At 40.3% G+C, this 24,850-nt stretch overlaps 1 protein-coding gene across 1 annotated transcript in view; it reads left to right on the top strand.

Annotated features, from left to right (window-relative positions):
• Positions 1-24,850, top strand: part of ADCY1 (adenylate cyclase 1) — a 139,239-nt gene that overhangs the window by 40,924 nt on the left and 73,465 nt on the right. The window contains exons 2-3 of the mRNA XM_008497154.2: positions 1,009-1,158; positions 16,396-16,514. Coding sequence (XP_008495376.2) covers positions 1,009-1,158; positions 16,396-16,514 — 269 coding nt within the window. The remainder of the gene's footprint in view (positions 1-1,008; positions 1,159-16,395; positions 16,515-24,850) is intronic.

The following is a 24,850-nucleotide window of genomic DNA, read 5'->3' as shown; positions in this document are numbered from 1 at the left end:
AGACTGAAAAGATATTGGGTAAACAGGCCTTATTGCCTCCTTTGTAAACAAACACTCTACTTCATTGCAGAATTTACTATCTGAAGATAAGTTTCAGACAGGAGAGATGCAGTGAGAAACTTGGACAGAATTGTTTTAGATAAGGAGTTTGTGTTCAAGCCACTGTTATTTAGGTTAACTGAATAACTTTATCATATATTGTAAAAAGCATTTAAAAAACATGGAAGGACAGTTTGATAATTTAGGCATCCTGCATCAAAGCACAGTTCATAGAAGTAATTCCAAAGTAATTCATTGTCCTTGATTATAACATTTCAAGGGCTTAGTTTGTGCAAAGGACCGTACTTCAAAAGCACTCAGCACCTTCTGCTGCAGGTCTGCTGCAGGATAGTATCAACAATCTTTTGTATTATTTATCAAAAAAATACAGTATGATTGCTAATAGTATGGAAATGGGAAAGGAAGCAGATTTTCCAAGTGCAAACTGCACAATATGAAAACTTGGGGTGCCCAGACACACACTTTGATTTAGTCACAGATGGTATTAGTGCCTTGATTCTCAACTCTAAAAAAGGGACAGTAATATCCCTACTTTATGAAGGCCTAAGAAAATAATTTCATTCTGCTGGATGTCTCACGATTTAACAAATTCTGAAGGTATTGCTTTCCTTATTGGGTGGACAGATCTGCCAAAAAGCTGATGAAGGAGCTGATCTGAATGAAAGCAATAAATTATAGATCATCATAAGAGAAGTCAAATTCAGCAGATGCAAAGTTCTGTATTCTGCAATACAGAGTATTGCCTGGACTTGTGGTAGCTGCTAGAATTGTTTCACTGCAGTTGGGTTGTAGTAAGGGGTAACAGTGACAGGGCTAGTGAGGCAAAGTTTTTAAAGACAGCGTTGGCTGGGGGGGGTTGCCTTTCTTTTTAAAATTTTGCTGAATAGAAGTTTTAAAATAAAAATATATATTTTAAAATAGTAATCTACTTTTCTTTCTTTCTTACAGCTTGTGGCCAATGCAATCCTTTTTGTTAGTGTAAATTTGTATGGGGTCTTTGTGAGGATTTTGACAGAAAGGGCTCAGAGGAAGGCATTCCTACAGGCCAGGAACTGCATTGAGGACAGGCTGAGGCTGGAGGATGAAAATGAAAAACAGGTAAGTTTCTAAGCCTTATTTCTTTTTCTCTATTTCTTCTGAGATGACTGTAGTTATGTGAACTACAGGACAGGACATTGCTGATGAGTGCAGGATAGACCATGTCTGTGTTTTGATTGTGAAGGGAAGGTGCTGTCTCCCCAAACTGCTTCAGCTCTTCCTCCTCAGTACAGGCACAGAGGCTGCAATCTGACCTCACAGCTATTGCAGCTCCAGAACCAGAGAGGATGTATTTTAAGGCTAAGGAAAAGTTAGCATGCTATTGCAATCTAAGGCCTTGTGGGGGGGTCTTCTTCATGGATGTTTTTGGGTGGGTATTAGATAGGCTGTAAAAACTTCTCTTCTGTCTCTGTGTGCAATAACCTCTTTGCATTCGTGGCACCTATAAACAAAAGTGTGCAGTTTAGGGAGAAGGGGCTGCACTGATATAGATGAATAACTGTGATAACAATTGATTCCTTTTCTCAAAGCTGTCTTAGTACCGTGATTGTTTATTTCAATCAATCAATCTTTTAAGCAGATTTGGAAACAATTAGAAATACTGATATATTGTGAAGCTTCCTGATGTTACTCACAGGTCTGAATCTTTAAGCTAAGATCTGCTCATCTGTAAGGTTTGGATTAGGTTTTATTTTTTGTCCAGGTGATAATAAAAGGCTGCTCTAGCATTCATAGAAAAACTCCATTGACCTCTGTGGAATGATGGTTACTTATGCCAATCCAGGACTTAAGTGGTATTGAGACCTTGCTATATAGGATGCTGGGGTCTTGGTTGTGCACCTCGCATACTTCCATTCACTTGCAGTTTCTCTAGCAAGTATATTTCTGTTGTGAAGCAGCATAAGTCCGTATGTGCTTTATGTTATGAATTTAGTGAATGCATTTTTATGACCTGAACAAACTCTGCAATAAGTAGAACAACTTTGTATCATGTTAACTGGCTGTCAAAAGTACCACCAAAATACTGTCTGTTGCTGCTCTTACAGTATATTAAAATACCTCTAAAGCAAGGGTAAGAATTAAGACATGATTGCAGGCTATAAAATTATTCTGTAGTTGTTGTGGCATAATGAAGACCAAGTTTCCAGCTGGCAACACTCCAGAGTGTTTGCAAAAAGATATTGCTGATGTAGTTCAATTTTTGTGATTATTCCTGTACTTTCACTTTTGAAGTATCAACAGTACATGTTAAAAAGAACTGATTTTTTTCATCAGACTTCCTAGTGACATTCAAATGGTTGACCCAAATACCATAGGCCTTTTACACTGAGAACTGTAATCTAAAAGGCTAAAACCTTTCCGTGGTATTTCGGTGCAAGCCTCTCTTGGGAAAGGAAAGAACATGTTCTTGACTTTTGAACATTCACAGCCTTCTGGAGTTGAAAGAGTTGACTGTGTGAGACAGATACCACAGGTGAAACTGTAAGTGAGATTACTTCTGTTGTGTCCTACTTACAGTGATTCTTATAAGGTATGCATATGTAGTAATAGTCTCATGTGATAATTTTATTAAAACTATTTTTATGAGCAAGACCAAAGATCCTATGTTGTAGAATTTTTTTGAATCATCATACAGGAGTCAAATCCAAGAACTAAATAAGTTTTAGACCATGAGCAAATAATGATAATAATTCACTTAGGATAAGATTCTTCTCTTTTTTTCTGTAAATCTCAGCAGAAAGACCATCCTCTGCAGAGCAAGCAGCTAAGAATAAATATGGTGTTGCCTGGAACTGTGCTTGGTCTGTTACTGCTCAGGCAGAGCACCTGAGCACTTGCCCTTTTACTCTCATTTTGCCATCTCTCTGTGTTTACTTCATTAATTACAAATCATCCTTTGCTCGTAGAGCAAGCAAGACATTGCCACTCTGCTTCCTGGAAGAATCCCAGTGCTAGATGCCCCTGCTGATCCTAAGAGCAGCCTCCAGGCAGTGCTTCACACCTTCCCAAGTGAGCAAGAAAGGAGCAGAGATGAGGGAGGGGGGGAATGCATTCAGCATAGAGAAAGAAGTAATCAGCTGTTGTATGAGGCTGCTTGCCATCTGATTCAGAGGGGAAGGAAGCTGTGGCTCACCATGTATTAATTCCCAGCCTGGCAGCTCCTGAAGTGGTGTTGTACTCTAAGGAAGTGGTAGCATCGTAATTCTGAGGTCATCTTAATTTGAAATGCAACTGGACCACTGTGTTTAATGACCTGTACACTCACATTTACCATTTTTTTCTAGCCTCTTTCAGCATGTGTATAGTTTGGTCCTCCCCACAGTTTTGTAATAATGGATTTCACTCTGATTATGCAGTCTGTGAAACAGAACATTTGTCATAGACTTGTTGCATGATGACTTGATTGGGTGCTTTCCAGCTCTTGTTTTATGACAAATTATGAGTAATCGTTCTAGAGTAACCTATTCAATGCCACTCACAACACTGTAGACTTTTCTCATAACCTGCTTCTCTCTCTTTTCATGCTGAAGGATTGAAGCCTGTTTAGTCTCCTGATACGTGGAAGGTCTTTCATACTCCAGTCTTGCTAACCCTGTAACAAATACACAAATACTATCTAAATTCTTTATGCATGTGTGTATTTGCATGTATTTGTGTATGCATTTCAAATGTCTGCTGTATTTTAAGCCAGTATACTTAACATATATAGTATAGTAACTGGGTCATCCCTGGATCAGAGATTGGATTAATAACTATTCATAGAAAATGGAACAGTGTCAGCAAAATTGTCAGCATGAGTCTCACTATAAAATACTTTGAACTGCTGTATTTTGGGTTCAAATTTCTTGCTGAGTTCAGATCCTCCTTCAAATCAATTTAATCTAGATATTACACATTTTGGATATGTGTACTATCTTCTGTACAGAAGAGGATAACACCTTTAGCAGCCCTTTAGTAGTTTTGTCCATTATGTTTCGTTTCAAGCAAAAGGGAAAAAAAATTGCAAGATTATGTTTGAATAAAGCAAACCATGTTGAACTTCGATTTTTTGTAATGGATAATAGGTTGTTGCTTTTGTTTTCTTTCCTTTTAATGCAGCAACTGGCCTGAAGAATTAGTTATATGTACATCTTCAGACGGAAGTAATTTCTAGGGGCCTGACAGCATGCTTATCAATGCATAATAAGGTTCTCTTTGTGTTTGCCATTCCTTCCATTCTCAAAATCTTGCATATTTTTTTATTGCACAGCAGAAGAAAATATGAAATTTATCATTAAAACATAGGTCCTGTTTCCATACTGCCTCTGAATCAACAAATTGCCCTGCAGCAGAAATTTCATCTGGATTATGTGTGGGCACAAAAACATGTTCTTGGTTCAAATTATCTAGTGTGCAACAGGGGAGGTGATCCTGACTGTACACAAATTGCACAAGCCAGCCAGTGCAACCTTTGAAAATGTAGGAACTATCAAATTTTGGCTGGCAGGGTGAGCCTGTACCACATTAGCACTGTGTTCTGTGTTACAGGGAAGTTTTACATTTAATTTATTGTGCATTCAAACAACCTTACACAGGAAGGTCCACATTCAAAAATCTATTTGTTCTTTTCTATGATCAGGAAAAAATGTAACGATACAGCTTCAGTTTATCAGTTTGAACTGCTGGGATTCACACCCACTCATGTACACTGGACAGCAGTGCTTGTTAGCAGCAGAGATGGAAACTTGTCCTCCTCTCTGCTTCATTTGCCACTTTTGACTGTTCAGAGCCTTACACTGAACTGAAATGAACTGTTGACCACCTTTATCCTGCTATGTAACACCCACAGTCTGCCTTTCTCAGGTAAAAGGAGTTGTTTCCACCAACTAGCATATGGTAATTCCTATTCCTGCAACAGTCCTGCACGTGTCTATCCGTAATACAGCAAACAATAAATTTTAGACCACTCAGGTTAAATGCAGACCTTCAGGTGGAAGGCTTCAGCTTCAGTGTGAAGCCATTAGGAACTGCTTATTGCCTCTTGCAAAGCAGGAAATAGCAAACAAATAAATGTGCTCTGATTTTACAGTTCTATTACACCTTTCTTTATGCAGAATAAATATCTCATCTGAAAGTGGTCAGTGCCAGAAGATACATTGTTTTATATACCATTGGGATTCTGCTTACCTAACTTTAGCCAAGTAAAAGTGAGGCTTGTAATCTAAGCTTTAAACCTATGAGCAATTATAGACTCATACAAGGGTACTGCATCCTTTCTATCCTGAACACTTTGCTGAAGATGAGATGAGATGAGACGATGAGATGAGGTTTTTTCCTGAGAGTGGCTACAGGGGGACACCTAAACTTAGGGCTACACAGCTATATGATAAAGATGAGAGATGCCTTGCAGCTGGATTTGCAGTGTCTAAGTGTAGAAACTCAGTATAACAGAGGAAAAATCATAGCTACGAATGTTACAAAGTACATATATTTTTATTGAATTGTAGTTGTATTAGTCTACCCACATGCCTTTAATTTGCTAAATGTAACATATGGCATTAGAGAAAAAAAGCCACACTTAAAATGGTAAGGCAGATCAATACTATAACAATTTGGTTTAACTTTTTTTCGCCCCCTGAAAGCTTCCTGATGTTAGTAAGTATATCAATTAAATCAGTAATCAGTCATTTCATTTTCTGACAAAAGGTGTGAAAAAATTTCCAGAGAAGAAAGTAGGATATATCAACTTTGCTTTTTAGCTTAAGTCTATGTAGTCACTCATACTCATTCTAACAGAGTTTAATAGCAGCCTTGGACTACTGTTTGTTGCAGGTTTTTTTCTATAGATGTATGTATCACATGTAGTCAAGATGTATGCATCACATATAGTCATGCTGCCTACATTAAGCTCTTATAATACTACTTACACTGAGCAGAGTAGACAAACATATACAGCAAAGTTTAAAAATGACTGTTAGTAGTTTTGAAATAAATATTGGGACATCTCTAATATTTTACTTCAAAAACCTGTCAATAATATACACTGGTGTTGTTTGACTCTGAATTTTTTAACTTATTTTTCCAACTTGCTCTGTGTATTTTCCATAAGAGAGAATAGAACAGGAGGAAGAAGTAAGAGAATACAAACCTGTCATTACATGATTAAAAATAGAGGACATTAAAAAATCAATTAAAAGATTAAAAAACCTACAGGTTGTGGATCGCAGTTGTTAAGGTAAATTATCATGGGTAAGAACACTGGCTGTAGTGCATCAGATCCATAGATTAAATAGTAATACAAATACTTCAGAAGTACTTTTGTATGAGTGATTTCTAATGCTAGTCCAGTATACATATAGCAGTACTGTGTGGACTCTCATGGTATGTATTTATTGGTATGTATTTTTAGGATGTCACAGTATAAAGTATTGCATCCTCAGGAGTGTTTCCTGATGTTCTTCCCTCAGCAGCAGGATTCATAAGGAGCTTTAAAATGTGACTATGGAAATTCTCTCACATGCATTTTTATTGCTGTCCACTGAATTATTTTGACTTCTTAAAGTGTCTTAACTATAACAAAAAGCTAGTTAATTCTTTAGCACATACCTGATACAGCTTCTGTGCCACTTGGAGAAGCAGCTCTGACACATAGGTACTTCCAGCAGGTGTCCTACCCACCCAGGTAGTTTGCCAAATTGTTCCAGAGCTGCTATGTTACTGCTTAAGCACAAATTATCTCCAAGAACAGGATACTGAGCTGGGCACTTTGCTTTCATTCCATTGTATGATAGTATATGCTGGTTGCACACATGTACTTATGTTTTGCCTGTTTCCTTTGCTCAGCCTTCTGTGAAGGAAAAGAGAGACCACATCCTGTTAAATGGCAAAAAAACAAAAAACAAAAAAACAAAAAAAACAGTCTAAGATGTTTTGGGTTTTTTTCAGGTGAAGCCTTTATACTAGTGCAGGAAGCAATGTGTCTTAATGGTCCTCTGATTCTTCCCTTTTTCTGGACCCTCAGCTGCAGAGTGTGTCTGCTCCAGCAGCAAGGAAAGAGGACTGGAGATGTCTGTGGCCTTTCTCCCCCTGCTCCTTGATGTTGAGCTTATTTCCCTGTAATGTGCCAGAACAGACCGCAGCAGGTTTGCCACATATCTCTGTGGAGCTGATGGAGATACCTGAGTTTTGGAGAAGAGTGTGGTGGGGAAGGGTGTCTTATCTCATGGGGCAGACAAAAAGCAGAGAGTGCTACAGTCCCAGTATCAGGTCGATTCCACTTCCTGCAGACTTTGTACCATCGAGGAGTTTTATGCCCACTCTCCAGTCCAATGCTTTTGAACTACATGCTGCCCATTTATGTCTGTTTTAGCCAAGATACCACCCTCCCTTATTTCTTTCAGAAAGTCATACCTTCTCTGTTGGAACCTTTCAATGCCTCATTAAACACTATACTGATAATATACCCTGCCTTCTTTTTACTTAAGCAAAAATTATAAGTTAACAGAAACCACAAAAATCACAGAAAGTTAGGGGTTAGAAGAGACCTCAAAAGAGCATCTAGTTCAACTTCCCTGCCAGAGATACCTTACTATTAAGTTAACTTACTATCTAAAGATATCAAATTGGACTAGTACAAGTCTACTTACCCTGAATCCATGTTGCAGCTCATACATGGTATATCAATCAGCTTCTAAAAGTATTTTTTAACCATCATCTTATAAAAAAAATAAAACTCAAAATATATGCATTAAAATGCAACTTTATGGATTTTATTTTATGAATATGATCTTAATAATTACTTGCTGATAAATAAAATTTTACAAGAAATCTCAGGAATGTTCTGAAACATTGCCACCTTGTGGCGTTCAAAAAATCACCATCTCGAACAGTATTTTTTTTTATCTACTTGGAAGAAATGGCATAGCATAGTTTAATTGAAAATAATGCACTGATGAAAGCTCATTTTCATTCATAATGAAGGCTGTCTTTGTTTTCCATCTTAAAGTATAAATGAATCTTAGTAGTTCTACACAAAGTTGTTCTTTCATTCATTGTACTAGGTTTTTTTCCTCTCATTAATTGTTTTACTGACAGGGAATTAAAATGCCTGTGCATTACCCTTGTAATATAGGGATGACAGAGACCAATAGCCCACTAAACAGTAGTTTTTAAAATGACACAAGACTGAACTTTCCTAGGTGTAATTAAATAGCAGGTGGTAATATTTAATGCTTTGGAGTCCCATATGATTGAATAGAAGCTGAATCTCAAAATTAAATAGACAAGTTGACTTTGAAAATGTCTTCTTAATATTTCATATGCATGTCTGCTGCTTGTATTCTCCAGGAAAAAAAATGCTTTCTAGTTATAGTGACACTTTCCATTAAATATAGCGATAACAAAAGATCTGTGGTAAACTGCAAAAATTGGTGTGTTACTATAAAAACCAAAAATATTGTTATATTTTCAGCCAGGAAACAAAAGTGCCAAACCTGTTTTTGTTACATGTTTCTTCTTTCTTTCTTTTTAAAGTCCTTACGAAAATCCAAAAAGCAGGGAACCATGGGCGTGCAGTCTGTCCTGAACAATGGGCTTCAGTGCCATGGAATGTGAGAAAAGGACAGAATCTGGAGTGTCATCCGGAGTTACTGGTTTCCAGAGCATGAGCTTGGGAACCTCTAAGTCCTATTTTGAGCAAGGTCCATGGCACAGAGCTGTCTACCGGGACACATGTAAGGCCCAGGTTCCCTGTTGGGTGAGGGTAGCAGTACCAGCAGGCTGGCTGTAAGAAGCAGCTCAGGAGAAAGTCAGGAAAGCTGACTAAGAGACTGAGTTTAATCCATTGGAGTCCTGTTCTCCTGGGACTGAAATACACACAAAGCAATAAAATTTTTCTGCAAGGCTTCAGCAGGTACAGACTGTAACTTCATTCTCAAAATGAGTTTCATTAGTTGTGCATGTAGAGTAACATGGGAGAAAAGGAGAAAAGATATTCAAAGAGCCAGAGAAATGTGAGAGCCCATAGCTTTGAAGCAATGCTACAGTTCCTCTGGTTGCATCTCTCATGTAACTCAGAAAAATGGCATCAACTGTTTCCTTTGATTCTGTACTGACTATACATGACAAACATTCTGTACTGACTATAAAGATGATTTCCATTCTGTTTTCTATTTATCTCATATGATAATCTACAAGAATATAATTTAGCATGAAAAAGGTAAACAAGTGCATCCTGTTTATGGGTAGAAATTTGTGAGGGGTTATCCAACTGCACAACAGGTAATACGAAGAAATGAATTGGCTGTGAACATTAGGACATTTTTCTGCATTTCTGCCTTCTTTTCTGATGAAGGGAAAGTGAATTCATAAGTGATTTACAACTTGATGTGGGAATTTGAAAATGTATTACAGTCATTTCCCAGATAGAGGTAAAAATAAATTTGTATGACAGGAATAGATTGTGGTGTTGCACTGGGGAAGTATATTTTGAGGAGCTGCATCAAGTTATAAATCAAAGAGAAAATTTCAAAGGGACTCAGAAAGTAATAAGTGTTCAGAAGAAGCAGTAAATTAAGAAAGGGCGTTATTTTCAATATGGGAGGGGAAGGGCATCTTTATGTGGAGATAGGCACAAGAAACGTATTGGAAAGATGCGCTGGGAACTCCTATAAAAGCAGAGCTGGGGATTGGGTGAGAGAAGATGTCCAGGCCAGGAATGGGAATGGGAGAAGGGGTTGTGCTGAGAAGCCTCCAAATTGTAGAAAGCTAAAAAGAGCACTGGGGCAGAATACAGCATACAGATGAGAGAAATTTGCTTGAAGAGTCTCTGCTGTCTGCTTGCTTCTTTCAGCTTCCCATCTCAGGAAAGAGAAACCATAGTACTGCTTAAGCCAACTGAGCCTTAAGCTCCCCTGCTGTTTTAGAAGCCACAATTGTGTGGGAAAGGATGGTGTGATGGCTTCTGTACTCCCCAGGAACCCGCAGGCACTCCTGGTCCCTGTGATGTTTTCTTCCTCGGTACACAATAGTCAGAAGGGATCTCTGGAGATCAGCCAGTCCAACCACCCTCTCACAGAATCAGAGAATCACAGAGTCAGTCAGGTTGGAAAGGACCTCTGAGATCATCAAGTCCAACCCCTGATCCACTGCCACTGTGGCTACCAGACCATGGCACTGAGTGCCACATCCAGTCTCTTCTTATAAACCTCCAGGAATGCAGAATCCACCACCTCCCTGGGCAGCCCATTCCAATGCCTGATCACCCTCTCTGTAAAGAATTTCTTCCTAATATATAAACTAAACCACCCCTGGCAGAGCTTAACTCCATGCCCTCTTGTATTACTGATGGCTGCCTGGGAGAAGAGACCAACCACCCCCTTGCTACCCCCTCCTTTCAAAGAGTTGCAGAGAGTGATGAGGTCTCCCCTGAGCTGCCTCTTCTCCAGGCTGAACACCCCCAGCACCCGCAGCCCTTCCTCACAGGACTTGTGCTGGATCCCTTCACAGCCTCCTTGCTCTCCTCTGGACCTGCTCCAGCACCTCAATCTCCTTTCTGAACTGAGGGGCCCAGAACTGGACACAGTACTCGAGGTGTGGCCTCACCAGGGCTGAGTACAGGGGCAGAATCCCTTCCCTGGACCTGCTGGCCACGCTGTTCCTGATACAGGCCAGGATGCCATTGGCCTTCTTGGCCACCTGGGCACACTGCTGGCTCATGTTCAGCTTCCTGTCAATCCAGACTCTCAGGTCCCTCTCTGCCTGGCTGCAGAAACACTCCCCCCCCAGCTTAGTGTTGTTTGCGAATTTGCAAATGGTGGACTCAGTCCCCTCATCTGGATCATTAATTAAGATATTAAACAGAACTGGGCCCAGCACTGATCCCTGGGGGACACCATTTGGTGCCAATTGGATGCATCCCCGTTCAGCACCACGCTCTGGGGGCCTCCAGCAGTTCCTAACCCAACACAGAGTGACCCTGTCCAAGCTGTGGGCTGACAGCTTTTCCAGGAGAATGCTGTGGGAGACGGTGTCAAAGGCTTTGCTGAAGTCCAGGTAGACTCCATCCACCGCCTTCCCCTCATCCACCAGGTGGGTCACCTGATCATGAAAGGAGATCAGGTCGGTCAGACAGGACCTGCCCTACCTAACCCTGTGCTGTCTGGGTCCATCCCTTGTCCATCCTGTAGGTGCTGTGTGATTGCCCCCAGGATGATCTGCTTCATAACCCCGCCAGGCACTGAGGTCAGGCTGATGGGCCTGGAGTTTCCTGGGTCCTCTTTCCATCCCTTTTTGTGGATTGGCGTGACATTCGCCAACTTCCAATCATCTGGGACCTCCCCAGTGAGCCAGGGCTAGTGATAAATGATGGAGAACAGCTTCTTCTGGCAAGCTCTTCTGCCAGCTCCCTCATCACTCTGGAGTAGATCCCAACTGGTCCCATAGACTCATGAGGATCCAAGTGGCTCAGCACGTTACAAATTGTTCCCTCCTGTATTATAGGAGGGCTGTTTCAGTTTATTTCTGTCTACAACCTCCAGAGGCCAGCTGTCCTGAGGACAACCTGTCTTACTGTTGGAAAATGAGGTAAAGAAGGTGTTAAATACCTCATACTTTTCCTCATCTTTGATAACTGTTTCCCCCATGTCCAACAAAGAATGGAGTTTTTTCTTGCCCCTCCTTTTGATGCATCTGTAGAAGGACTTTTTGTTATTCTTAACAGAAGCGGCAGGATTAAGTTCAAATCATGGCTTTGTCTCACTAATTTTCTTCCTACATGACCCAACTATATTCTTAAACTCTTCCTGAGTAGCCAGCCCTTTTTCCATAGTCAGTAAAGTCTCTCTTTTACCCTAATTTCCTTCAATATCTCCCTGTTTTGCCAGACCAGTTGTCTTCCCTGCCAGGTTTCCTTTCGGCACACAGGGACAGCTGCTCCTGAGTATTCAAGACTTGCTTCTTGAAGTATGTCCATCCCTCCTGGACCCCTTTGTTTTCAAGGGCTGTTTCCCAGGGTACACTCTGAATCAGTCTTCTGGCCAAAATCTGCCCTCCAGAAGTCCAGTGTAGAGGTTTTATTGTTGGCCCCTCTTGCATCCCTGAGTATTGAAAACTACTATTTCATGGTCACTCTGCCCCAAATGGCCTCTTACCACTACATCTCCCACCAGCCCCCCTCTATTTGTGAACAGGTGTAGTGGGGCCCCATCCCTGGTAGGCTCATTCACCAGCCGGAGCAGGAAATGATCCTCTATACGCTCTAGGAATCTCCTAGACTGCCTCTTCTCTGCTGTGTGGAGTTCCCAGCAGACATCTGGCAGGTTAAAGTCACCCACAAGAACAAGGGCTGGTGGTTTTGAGACATCTGCCAGCTGCTTGTAGAATAATTCATCACTCTCATCATCCTGGTTGGGTGGTCTGTAACAGACTCCCACCAGGATATCAGCCTTGTTGGCCTTCCCCCTGATTTTGTTTCACAAAAATCTCAGTGCAGGACTGCCAGCAACAGTAGGTTTGGTCAACTGTATCTTTGTCTAGCCAAGTCTTGAGTAAATACAAGACTTAAATTTTTTCCTCAGGTCCAATCTGGGGTGAGAATCTCAGTACAGTAGCTTGTACTTACAATTAGGGTTGAGAATGTTTCAAGCAATAAGTAGTGATATAGGGTCTTTTTGACCACTAACAGTGGCAAATGTGGGGTTTTTGCCATTTGTCTACTTTTGCATATTTTCCTTCTTTTTTGTGTGCATAATGGTGCTAGTTGTTGAATAGTGCCAAGGTAACACTGCACAATTCCTAATGGGATTGCTATGCACATTTTGACTTGTCTTCAGGTCAAATCAATGTTACTTCTCTTATTTCTAGCAATGCTTCATATCTAATGAAAACTGATGTGAATGAAGAAGATATAGGTCCTCAACTGTCATTTTATTTTCTTAGTGTGATTTGTTCAGGGAATGTTAAATAATTGACAGACAACTAAGGCCTCTGCAAAGAATTTTTTTTTTTAGCATGATTTCACTTTACACCATATAAAGGCTGAGTGAAGATTTACAGTAGAAGAAGAGAGTACATAGAGCATCATTTGGTCATGGGGCCAAGATATAATTTTCTGGTAGAAACCAGCTGTAATTAGCCCAAACACCATCAACAGGTAATTAAGAAACATGAAAATATGGAAATATTTTTCTTTCTACTAGACCCTGTGTTTTGGAATATGCCACATGTTGAGGCCACCTCAATACAACATCATTTGTCACCTGTAAGAAAGTAAGCAGCATGAGTGTTGTTTTATTCTAGGACACAGGAAGGGGATGGAGAATGAAGTCATCATAATTAAAGAGGAAGTGGTCAGTGAGCTGCTACACCACCTGCACACACACAGGTCTATGGGGCCAGATGGGTTACACCCAAGGGTGTTAAAAGAGTTGTCAGATGTGATTGCCAAGCCATTTTCCATTTACTTGAAATCCGGGATAACTGAGGAGGTCCCAATGGACTGGAAGGTAGAAATGTAATACTCATCGAGAAGAAAGGCAGAAAGGAGGATCTGGAAAACTACAGACTTACCAGTCGGACCTCGACATCAGGGAAGGTCATGGAACAGATCATATTGAGTGCCATCACAAGTCATATAGAAGACAACCAAGGGATCAGGCCCAGTCAACATGGGTTTATGAAAGGCAGGTCCTGCCTGACAAATCTAATCTCCTTATATGACAAGATGACTCGGCTATTGGATGAGGAAAAGGCTGTGGGTATTGTCTATCTAGACTCTCAGAAAGCATTTGACATGGTTCCCCACAGAATTCTTGTGGGAAAACTCACTCACTGCTCATGGCCCGGATGAGCATTCAATCTGTTGAATCAAGCACTGGCTGGGTGGAAGGGCACAAAGAGTGGTGATGAATGGAGTTAAATCCGGCTGGTGGCAGGTCACAAGTGGCGTTCCTCACGGCTCATTTCTGTTTAACACTTTTATTATGATCTTGATAAGGACATAGAGTGTATCATCAGGAAGTCTGCAGATGATGCCAAGTTAAGTGGGAGTGTTGATCTACATGAGGATAGGTAGGCTCTACAGGAAGACTTAGATGGACTGGGTCAATGGGCCAGCATCAACAACAAGAGCTCCAAAAAGGCCAAGTTGCCAGGTCCTGCACTTTGGGCCGCATCAACCCCATGCGACACTATGAGCTTGGGGAAATGTGGCTGGAAAGCTGCCAGGTAGAAAGAGTCCTGGGAGTTCTAATTGACAAGCAGCTGAATATGAGCCAGCAGTGTGCCCTGGTGGCCAAGGAAGCCAATGGCATCCTGACTTGTATTAGAAATAGTGTGGCCAGCAGAAGTAGGGAGGTGATTGTATCCCTGTATTCAGCACTGGGGAGGCCACACTTTGAGTATTGTGTCCAGTTTTAGGCAGCGAGTGTACAGGAGTGAAGAAAGCTGGTGAAGAGCCTGGAGAATAAATGTTAAGGAGAACGATTGAAGGATCTGGGACTGTTTAGTTTGAGGAAGAGATGGTTAAGGGGAGACTTCATCTCTCTCTATAACTACCTGAAAGGACACTGTAGAGAGGTTGATGCTGGTCTCTCTTCACAGGTAATTAGCGACAGAACAAGAGGAAATGGACTCAATCTGCAACAGGGTAGGTTTAGATTGGACATTAGGAAAAAAAAATCCACAGAAAGAGTGGTCAGACCCTGGAACAGGCTGTTCAGGGAGGTGGTTGAATCGCCAACTCTGGATGTGTTTAAGGGTCGTTTAGATTTGGTGTTGGGGGATATGGTTTAGGGGAGAACTTTGTAGAGTAGGGATGATAGTTGGACTTGATGATTCCAAGGGTGTTTTCCAACCTGAAAGATTCCAATCAAAGCTGTTGCTAATTGATTAGTGCTACCTGTCTCACTTTTTCAATTCTTTTCTGTCACCACCCATGCCCATCAGAGACAACAACTCAAGCATGAATGTCACCACAAACGTGACCAGCCTCACATCAGTGCTGTTACTTGTTCCATTCAGTGCACTCTGCAGCCATGCACATCTAGTTTTTCTTTTAGTATGGTTTCAGATTGTTTTTATAATCAAATCAACCATACAGGTGTAAATGAAAAAAACCTGACAACAATGGTAGGACTTGCTAAATAGAGATCCAGGTGGAGCTCTTTCCCATTAATTCAATCTTGCCACTCCAGTCCTCTGAGTCTTTGATCATTCCTTAGGCTTTACCTGAAGGTCAGTACTACTTTGCTTAACAGATTAGATTTTGCACAAAAATGTGAGATTTCTCTTATATTATTTTCCAGTAATTTCATTTTTTTTTTTCAGTGATTTGCTATTTTCCATTCTGGGGTTCTTTTTTACCTTTTCCAGTCTCTTTTCCAGTGACAATTGTTTATAGCCATGATGCTACTTCCTTTCTTGGCCTAAAAGGTCAGTAGTGATAGTCCTTTAGGAAAGCCATGCCTGAGTCTTTCTTCACATGGGGAATCTGAGACTGCTAACTTACTTTGTAAAGACTGTACAGTTCTTCCAGTTCTTCTCCAGTAAACTCCTTTTTTTTTTTCCTTTTTTTTTTTTTTTTTTTTTATTAATCTTTAATGAAAAATGCCAGCCACCACAATTTGATACAGGGTTTCCACCAAGCTCTAAAAAGTACATAGGCCTTTATAGTCAATACTGACCAGCTCTAAAACAGAAGTCTTTTTTTTATGAAGGTCAGCAACTCATGCTAAAAATTTTTCTGTGTGTATAGCAAGAAGATACCTGTTTAAGCAGGGGTTTGTTCTGATGCATGCCATTACCAAGCTGGTTGGAACAGACATTGACCACACTAAATAAGATACCACTAAAACTGTACACTTATTGCTGTTCTGGTGAGTCAGACTGTGGATAAGTCTATCATCCACTCTCGCTGCATAATAACCAGCTGCTGTAGTCCTTGTAATGTAACACTTTCATTAGGTTCAGAAATAGGACACACAAAAGGATAGCAAATGATCCTGGGAAATCTTTCCCAGGCAGATAAATGCTAGTAATAATAAAGTAAGTTGTTATTATTGTTATTGACGTTAATGAAATTTAGGGACAATTGTCTGCGCTGAAGCTAGCTTTTCCCTTTTGGTATAGTATTTCTATACTTTTTTTTTAATGAAGAAGTCTTTAAAAAGGCTGCAGAAGTCTGAGAGAAAATAGTTCATATTATATATACAGCACAAATTCTCAGAAAGCAGACTAGGTTAGGAAAATATTTTCTATGCTAATTTAAATAATGGTCAAATGCTATACTACAAAACTAATGTTGTTTACATTTCCTTTTAGGAACGTCTCTTGATGAGTCTTTTGCCCAGGAATGTTGCAATGGAAATGAAGGAAGATTTTCTGAAGCCTCCTGAAAGGATTTTTCACAAGATTTACATTCAAAGGCATGACAACGTTAGGTAGGATTGATGTATCCCATTAAACAAGCTCAGTTAGAATTAAATCTAGCCAGGGAGATCAAGGGGAACAGCAAAAATTTCTATAGGTATTTTAACAGTAAAAGGAAGACTAGGGAAGGTGTAGGCCCCCTCAGAAAGGGAAGAGGTGAACTACTGACAAGTGATATGGAGAAGGCTGAGGTTTTCAATTACTTCGTTACCTCAGTCTTCACTGGCAAGGGCTCCAGACACACTCCTGAAGTCACAGACAACAATTGCCATGGTTGGAAGGAAGAACTGCCAATTACAAGTGAAGATCAGGTTTGTGACCATCTGAAGAACCTGAAAGTGTACAGTCCATGGGACCCAATGGGTTACACTCATGGGAACTGAGGGAACTGGCAGATGTGGTTGCTAAACCACTGCCTATCATATTCCCAAAGCCATGGCAGTCCAGTGAAGTCCCCAGTGACTGGAAAAGGGGAAACATAACCCCCATTTTCAAAAAGGGAAAGAAGGAAGATCCAGGGAACTATAGGCAGGTCAGTTTCACCTCTGTGCCTGGAAAGATCATGGAGCAGATACTCCTGGAGGCACTGCTGGAGCAGAAAAACAGTGATGAGGTGACTGGATATAATCAGCACAGCTTCACCAAGGGCAAATCATGCCTGTCAAATTGTGGCCTTCTATGAAAAGGTCACAACATCAATAGACAAGGGAAGAGCAACCAACATCATTTACCTGGACCTGAGCAAAGCCTTTGATGTGCCTTCGTATCTGTGCTTTTGACAGTCCCACACAACATCCTGGTCTCTAAGCTGGTAAAACATGGGTTTGATGGATGGACCACTTGGATTAAAAACTGGCTTAATGGCTGCACCCAAAGAGTGGCTGTCAATGGGTCCCTGTCCAAGTGGAGGCCAGTGACAAGCGGAGTCCCTCAAGGATCAGTGTTGGGACTGGTTCTGTTTAACATCTTTGTTGGTGACATGGACGGTGGCACCCTCAGCAAGTTCACTGATGACACCAAACTGTGTGGTGCAACTGACACACTGGAGGGAAGGGATGCCATCCAGAGGGACCTTGACAGCCTGGAGAGGTGGGAAATGCCAGCCTCATGAAGTTCAACAACACCAAGTGCAAGGTCCTGCATCTGGGTCAAGGCAATCCCAAGAACTGATACAGGCTGGCAGTGACTGGCTTGAGAGCAGCCCTGAGGAAAAGGACTTGGGAGTGCTGGTGGATGAGAAGTTCAACATGAGCCATCAGTGTCCACTTGCAGCCCAGAAAGCCAACCAGATCCTTGGCTGCATCAAGAGAAGCGTGGCCAGCAGCTCGAGGGAAGTGATTCTCCCCCTCTGCTCTGCTCTTGTGAGACCCCACCTGGAGTACTGCATCCAGGTCTGGAGACCCTGTTACAAGAAGGACATGGATGTGCTGGAGTGTGTCCAGAGAAGGGCCAGGAGGATGATCAGAGGGCTGGAGCAGCTCTGCTATGAAGAGAGACTGAGAGAGTTGGGGTTATTCAGTGTGGAGAGGAGAAGGCTCTGAGGACATCTTACTGTAGTTTCCAGAATCTGAAGGGGCTCTACAGAAAAGCTGGTGAGGGACTTTTTAGGGTGTTCAGTAGTGATAGGAATAGGGAGAATGGTTGCAAACTAGAGGAGGATAGATTCAGATTAGATATTAAGAAAAAGGTCTTCACCATGAGGGTGGTGAGACACTGGAACAGGTTGCCCAGAGAGGTGGTGGAAGCCCCATCCCTGGAAGTTTTTAAGGCCAGACTGGAAAGGGCTCTGATCTAGTGGCAGGTGTCCCTGCCCATGGCAGGAAGGCTGGAAGTAGATGATCTTAAAGGTCCCTTCCAACCCTGAAAATTCTATGAAATAATTTGAAGCAGATAATATGTAGTACAAATACAGTGACATACAGTTGCAGTTAAGTTTCCAAGAAAAAAGCAAGCTGTCAAGTGGAGATTTATCATTTAGGTAGAAGGGGAGAATGGCCCCACTAGGAAGACTTAATAGTCTTTTCAGAAGGTAATAGACTTCTCAGAAGAAGTCTGCATCAATAAATGGCTTAGAGAACTGGTGGTAGGAGGCAGACAACTATTTTCAAATGAGTAGTCATTCTTTTTGTACTGTATTGTGTTTGGGGCCAAAAGGAGTACTTAGTCTGTGTAGTAACTTGTACACATTTTTATTTTCCAATAGATGGATTACTTTTAATATAGTATCTTGCATGCAAGATTTTTCTGGCTTAGGTGCCTCCTACTGTCTTTGTTTGTCCCTCTGGTGATCACATTACATGTATAACTATAACCATTGTGTTCAGTGGTGCCATCACAGTGCTGTGAAATACGTATATACTACTGTTAGTTGCACTTAGATTCACATTCAAGACAAGCCAATAATTATATCCTGATTAGTACATTTATATGTTGTATGTGTCTCTGCATTAGCTACAGTGTAGGTAGTCTTAAATGACATTGCTTTGCAGATGGAGTGGTTGATTATAATGCTTCTAATGCTTCCAAGTTCTCTCTTGTGCTGAGATCTTTTTGAAATGTAACCCCAGGAGTACCCCTTTTTTCTTTTCTTCCTATTTTTTTTTTCCTTCCCGCTACATGAAATAGTGTTTCATACAGCCACTAAAGCTTCTGTGGCTTACTCACTGCTTCAATGTGGAGTTCATAGAAGATCTTAAACCTGAATATTATTTCTGGAGTAGTGCATTCTTTCTCTGACATTATGAGGGCAAGATGGAGAAAAAGTAAGCTGTTCTCATTTTAATGTAAAAGGAAAGATCCTCAGAGAAGAGAAGTGTAAACAGGAGACATCCTTATTATCTGTACTATAAGAAACTATTACTTTTTATTTCAGCCACTCAACTCCAGTATTTAAAAAAAAGATAAGGAGGGGAGCCAGTGTCCCAGCAAATAGCCAGCAAGCTCTTGCTAGCAGGTCCTAGCAGAGAAGAGTTTCACCCAAATAGCTGTGTGACTCTACAGATCTGAACAAGAGAACTCCCTGCAGCTGCCATCCTGTCACCAGGTGTGGAGAGCAGCACCTCTGGGAAATGCTGCTGGTTGCCAGTGGCAATAACATGTGCTTGCATTTTTAAGAAAATGAACAGAACTTTTTTCCTTTTGAGTAGTGGTAGTTCAGTGCTATACTGAGCAGACCTGAGAGACCATTCCAATATTCTTATGACTGACCCTCTTGTTCTGTAAGACATCACTACTCTAACACAACAAAAAAAAGGCCCCTTTACTGTTCTAAATTCCTGGAGTTTTTAACCTCAAAGCTACACAACGGAAAACAGAAACTGAGCTGCCCTTTTGCCTTTCCTATTACAGCACTTTCTTTTTCTCCCATAAAATATCTAGAAGTGTCAGAGAATTGTCCTCCAGAAAACCTAGGGTAGAGCACATAGGCTTGCAATTAGTAAGCTGCAACAACCTCCCAACAACAATTTAAAAAACCTCACCAGCAACCAAAAATATAAGTAGATTCATACAGCTACATTCCCCAAGAAAAATAGGGTATACAATACAGTGGATATATATATATACACATTTATACCCCTGTAAGAGTGAATGACAGACTGATAAAACATACTTGCTTATTTCAGATACACCACGTGCACAGCCCTGGTTTATCAATTAATTGGTAAATATTTCAGCAACTATCAAATATCTGTTGTATGCCTGTAACTGACTGTACCTCTGGAATGGAATGGAAACACATCTCTTCATGCTGAGGGCAGAGCCCTCAGTTCTATGTCATGCTTCAATGAGCCCTTCCCAGATCTTCAGTAAAGAGAGGAATTTATTTTACTCATAAATAACTCTCTTCAGTGAGAAATCACTTCAGGCCTCCACCTTAGTACCTACAATTTTATTTTTCTTTCTTTAGTACAAGGCAATAAACTTTTCCAACATTAATTGAAGAACTCTGTGTGGATGGTGGGCCAGTCTAAAACTTACTTTGTGTTTCCATCTGAGATTGTTCTAAGGATATCAATGAATAAGGGCCATAGAATAGCACTGAGTGGTTGAGTCTCCACACAGGACAGTTCTGAATGGCAGAACTTGCATGGGGCCTGGGAACTCTAGCGGTTTGGGGGGAAAAGCCTTTTTCTCCTCCAAAAGCCCTCCATGTTCCTCCAATTCCAGAGTTTGAATTTTTTAGTTCCAATAGAACCAGAGCCTTTGCACAATGCTCATGCTTACTGCTTGAGCTTGCAGAAACAAATACTGACAGTTCACCATCTGAAATGTTTTTTCGCCACTTGATATTTCTTTTCTTGTTCTATAAATCATTTTTTTTCATTTAGCTTTTATATTTCTAAATTAAGTGCTCTTATTTTTTTATGTTAACCTTTTATCACCTTTATTTGCATTTCCCCCACTTTTTTTTATTTAGTTTCTCCTAATGCAATTATTTGGTGGTTCTGTAATTTTTTTCTGTATTATTTGAAGGTTAAGTGAACCATGCAAAAAAACCTGGTTTTTTCTTCTTTCTAACAGTCCATTAATTGGTAACTTTCAAAGACCATCAAAGCTCTCTGTTCACTAACAGTTTCATGTCTAAAGGGTAAGATCTCTAGGCCCAAGTTCAGTTTATTTGGAAGTGAGATGATACAAGAAAATGTTGTTATCCATTCCAACCTCCTGTATGTTTTTATGACTTTGCAAAAAGGAACAAAAAACATTTCCCAAGCAAGTCTGATTATCTCCTGTGTACACTGTGTAAAGGGTAGTGGTTAAAACAGAATATATTTATCTATGGAAGGTTCCCAAGATAAAAAGGAATCATCAATATCAGTAATTTACCAAGAAACTCTGCAGATACTCTGCTTCTTTTTGTGCTTGTTTTCTGTGGAATATATGTATCCTACACAATGATCTTGAAAAAGATTTAATTTTTCTTGAAGAGGAAGAAATAAGGCTCTTTATATATCTGCTATCTTATGAAGTTTTTGAATGTAATTGCTACATGGTAGGAAATGTGTGAGTGCATGTGTTTTAAATGGAAACAAGTAACTTTATTCAGATGCAGTATGAAAAACAAGGCATGCAAATGCATATCCAAAATAATTATAGTGTGAACTCAGTGAAGACAGTAAATTCAAGTATCAGGAAGGTGAAATAATCACAACTGTGATCCATAGTCACAATCTGTACCTCATGAGAAGGAAATAGTCTATATAGAGTTCAGGAGCCATTTTAACACAGTATGGGTGTTATCTTATGTGGGGTGACCACAGCCCAAGTTACAGTGAAGGATGTGAGGACCAGGTATCATTTTACTTGTGAAGACTCCCCAGCAGAGCAGCTCTTCAGTGATGCTCAGGAATATGGTTTGGAACATACAATAAACAACTCTTTCCTAAGAATAGGTTAAGTAATGTAGGATTTATCTTTCTTAAGACTTAACTGGCCCTACAGAGTTGAATTTACAGATTAAATATATATATATATATATACACACAGGGGCTACTATAAAAACATATTACTCCTGACTAAGAAGCTGTAATTCCATTAAGTAATTTCAAGTTGTGTTTCAGTTCAAGTATATGCCCTGAGTGGAGCCCATTCAGCAATTCAGCCCATTCAGTAAAAAAAAACAACTTTGTCTTTGTTTTTAGTTTTAACTTCTCTCTTTAATTTTCTGGGCATCTTCATCACTGCAGTGTTTTAGATAAAATTATTAATAATTTTAAATTTTGGTTAATCTCTAAGGAAAAAAAACAACCCTACAAGTTCCTTTTGGAGAAAACTCCATTAAAATACTATTCAACACCATTAAAATATCATTCATGTTATAAGTTGTAGTTTGATTAAACAAATGATCCAAGTAGAAAGAAAAAAAAGGGATATACAATCCCTCCTTATTTTGCTGAGTATTTGTTTATACAAGTGGCTCCGTGTAAACCAGCAGGACTATTCAAGTGCACAAAGCACATGAATGAGCACTGTGAAAAGTAAGAATTTACCATCTACAAGCTCTTAAATGTCTTGTGTAACTTGGCAGGATTTCTTCTTCTGACCACCACATAGAGTGACATATAAAAGGGTTGCCTCCACCTGAACCAAGCCACAGGGTTCCAAGGAGCAGTTTTAGCAAGTGCAGCAGCTTCCTGCAGTGCTGCAGGAGGGCTGTAGAGTCCCCAGGAAGGCTATACCTTCCTGTAGGGATCATGGGAGAAATCAGAGTATAGAAGGTCCTGGAGGGATGACTCAAGGCTTGTTGATACGGAAATGCTCTAGAGAGTCAAGAAAATGAGATAATGATGTATGTAACTTGTATGTCTGTGCTGAACAAGCTCAACTCATCTGTGACAGAGACAAGAGAAATGGCTGTTTATAGTGCTTTCTTTCTGGATGCTGCCCACTGCAGTATTGCTTTGCTTTATTCAGAATTTTTACACCAGAAGCAGTTAGAAATAGCTCTTTCCATATCACAGCAAATATTCCAGGTATTACAAAGCTCAAAGGAAACCACCAATAAAAATTAGAATCATGGAGCCATGCAATAGTTTGTATTGGAAGGAGCCTTTAAAGATCATCTAGTCTAATCCCTCCCTCATGGTTTAGGGATATCTTTCACTAGATATCCTCAATACCCTGGTTCCTCAATACCCTGACCAGCCTCGCCTTGAATACTTCCAGGGAGCAGACATTCACAGCTTCTCTGGGATACCTGTTCCACCCTCACAGTAAAGATTTTCTTCTTTGTATCTAATCTCATGTTTTAGTTTAAAACCATTATCCCTTATCTTCTCAGTACAGACCCAGGTAAAAAGTCCCTTTCCATCTTTCTTATAAGCCTCCTTTTTAAATTTAAAAGCCACAATATGGTCTCTATGAAGCCTTCTCTTCTCCAAGCTGAACATCATCAATTCTTCTCCCACCTTTTCTTCATAGGAGAGGTGACCCAGCTCTTTGACCATTTTCACTACCCTCATCTGGGCTCGCTTCAACAGCTCCATGTCTTTCTTGTGCTGGGGCCTCAGAGCTGAAGAATCATCTCCCTTGACATACTGGCTGTGCTTCCTTTCATGAAACCTGGGTAACAATTGGATGTTTAAGCTGTTTTGGCTGTTTACAACTCAAGTCCAGTACTTCATACACCAGTACCCCCAAGCCCACCTCCACACGGCTGCTCACAGTCCATTCATCCTCTAGTCTATATTGGGACTAAGGTTTTCCTTGACCCATGTGTGAGACCTTGCACTTGTCCTTGATAAACTTCATGAAGTTCATACGGGTTCACTCTTCAAGCCCGTCAGGGTCAGTCTGGTTGGCATCCCTTACCTGTAGCATTTCAACTGCACCATTCAACTTGGTGTCATCTGCAAACTTGCAGAGGGTGCACTCCCTCTCTCAGGCTGTTATTGATAAATCAGAAATATTCAGAAGAAAACTATTGATCTTCAGTGCTTAAAAATCTGTATTTATACATGAAGTTGCAGGTATCTATACATATACTTTGTTACAGTAGTCTGTGGAGCATACAGTCTTATACTAAATTTATGTGGATATTAGAGTGTAGGCATGTTGCCTGTGTGTGAAACATCTAGCAGAAACTGTACATTGGTAATTGTAGAAGAAATTACTGTACACTGTAACTGGAGAAACTCTTTTCTTGGAGCTTTTTAGAAAAATCTTTTTTGAAGCCTTAGTTTTTCAGAAAGCTAGGTGCATTTCACCAAGAAAGGAGAAAGTATTCAAAGTGGACATTTCTGGTTTGTGTGTATGTTCTTCATTGTTAAAGACCTTGGTGATCAGGTACCACTCTTATTACCTTGAAGGCCTACATCCCCCCTGTGCCACTCTCAACCCCCTGCTTTCTTTCCCTTCCACTCTCCTCCCCTCCAGCCAAATGCTAATTTTTTTATCAAGTGAACATTTAAGGTGTTGCAACAGACATTACTGTAAATATAAATGTGGTAAGACATGAAAAAAATGCCTTTGCCATATTTGAAATCAAAATATAAAATAAACAAAATAAAAATTTAGAATGTAATGAGAAATAAAATGACAGAGATGTTAGAAGAAGCTGTTCTAAAATATCTACACTCCCCACATACTGGTTAAAACCTGGAAGCTGCATGATATGTTAAATTGCAGCATTTCAAGTTGTTTCTTCCTTTGTGGTTTGTTTTGTTTTTTTTTTCAACTGTATGAATTCCAATTTGAATGGTGGTTCAAAAATGCAAACTGTATGAAAGCCCTTGATGCACATTTTAGTGCATTTGAAAATTATAAAGAAATTTAGGAGGATGATTTTATATTAACTGATTAATTTCTGGAAAGACCATTCTAGGTCTGTCAAACAATAAGGATGTAA

This window comes from Calypte anna, chromosome 2, assembly GCF_003957555.1.
Source record: "Calypte anna isolate BGI_N300 chromosome 2, bCalAnn1_v1.p, whole genome shotgun sequence".
Taxonomy (NCBI): Eukaryota; Metazoa; Chordata; class Aves; order Apodiformes; family Trochilidae; genus Calypte; species Calypte anna.
This window is presented reverse-complemented; position numbering and strand designations above follow the sequence as displayed.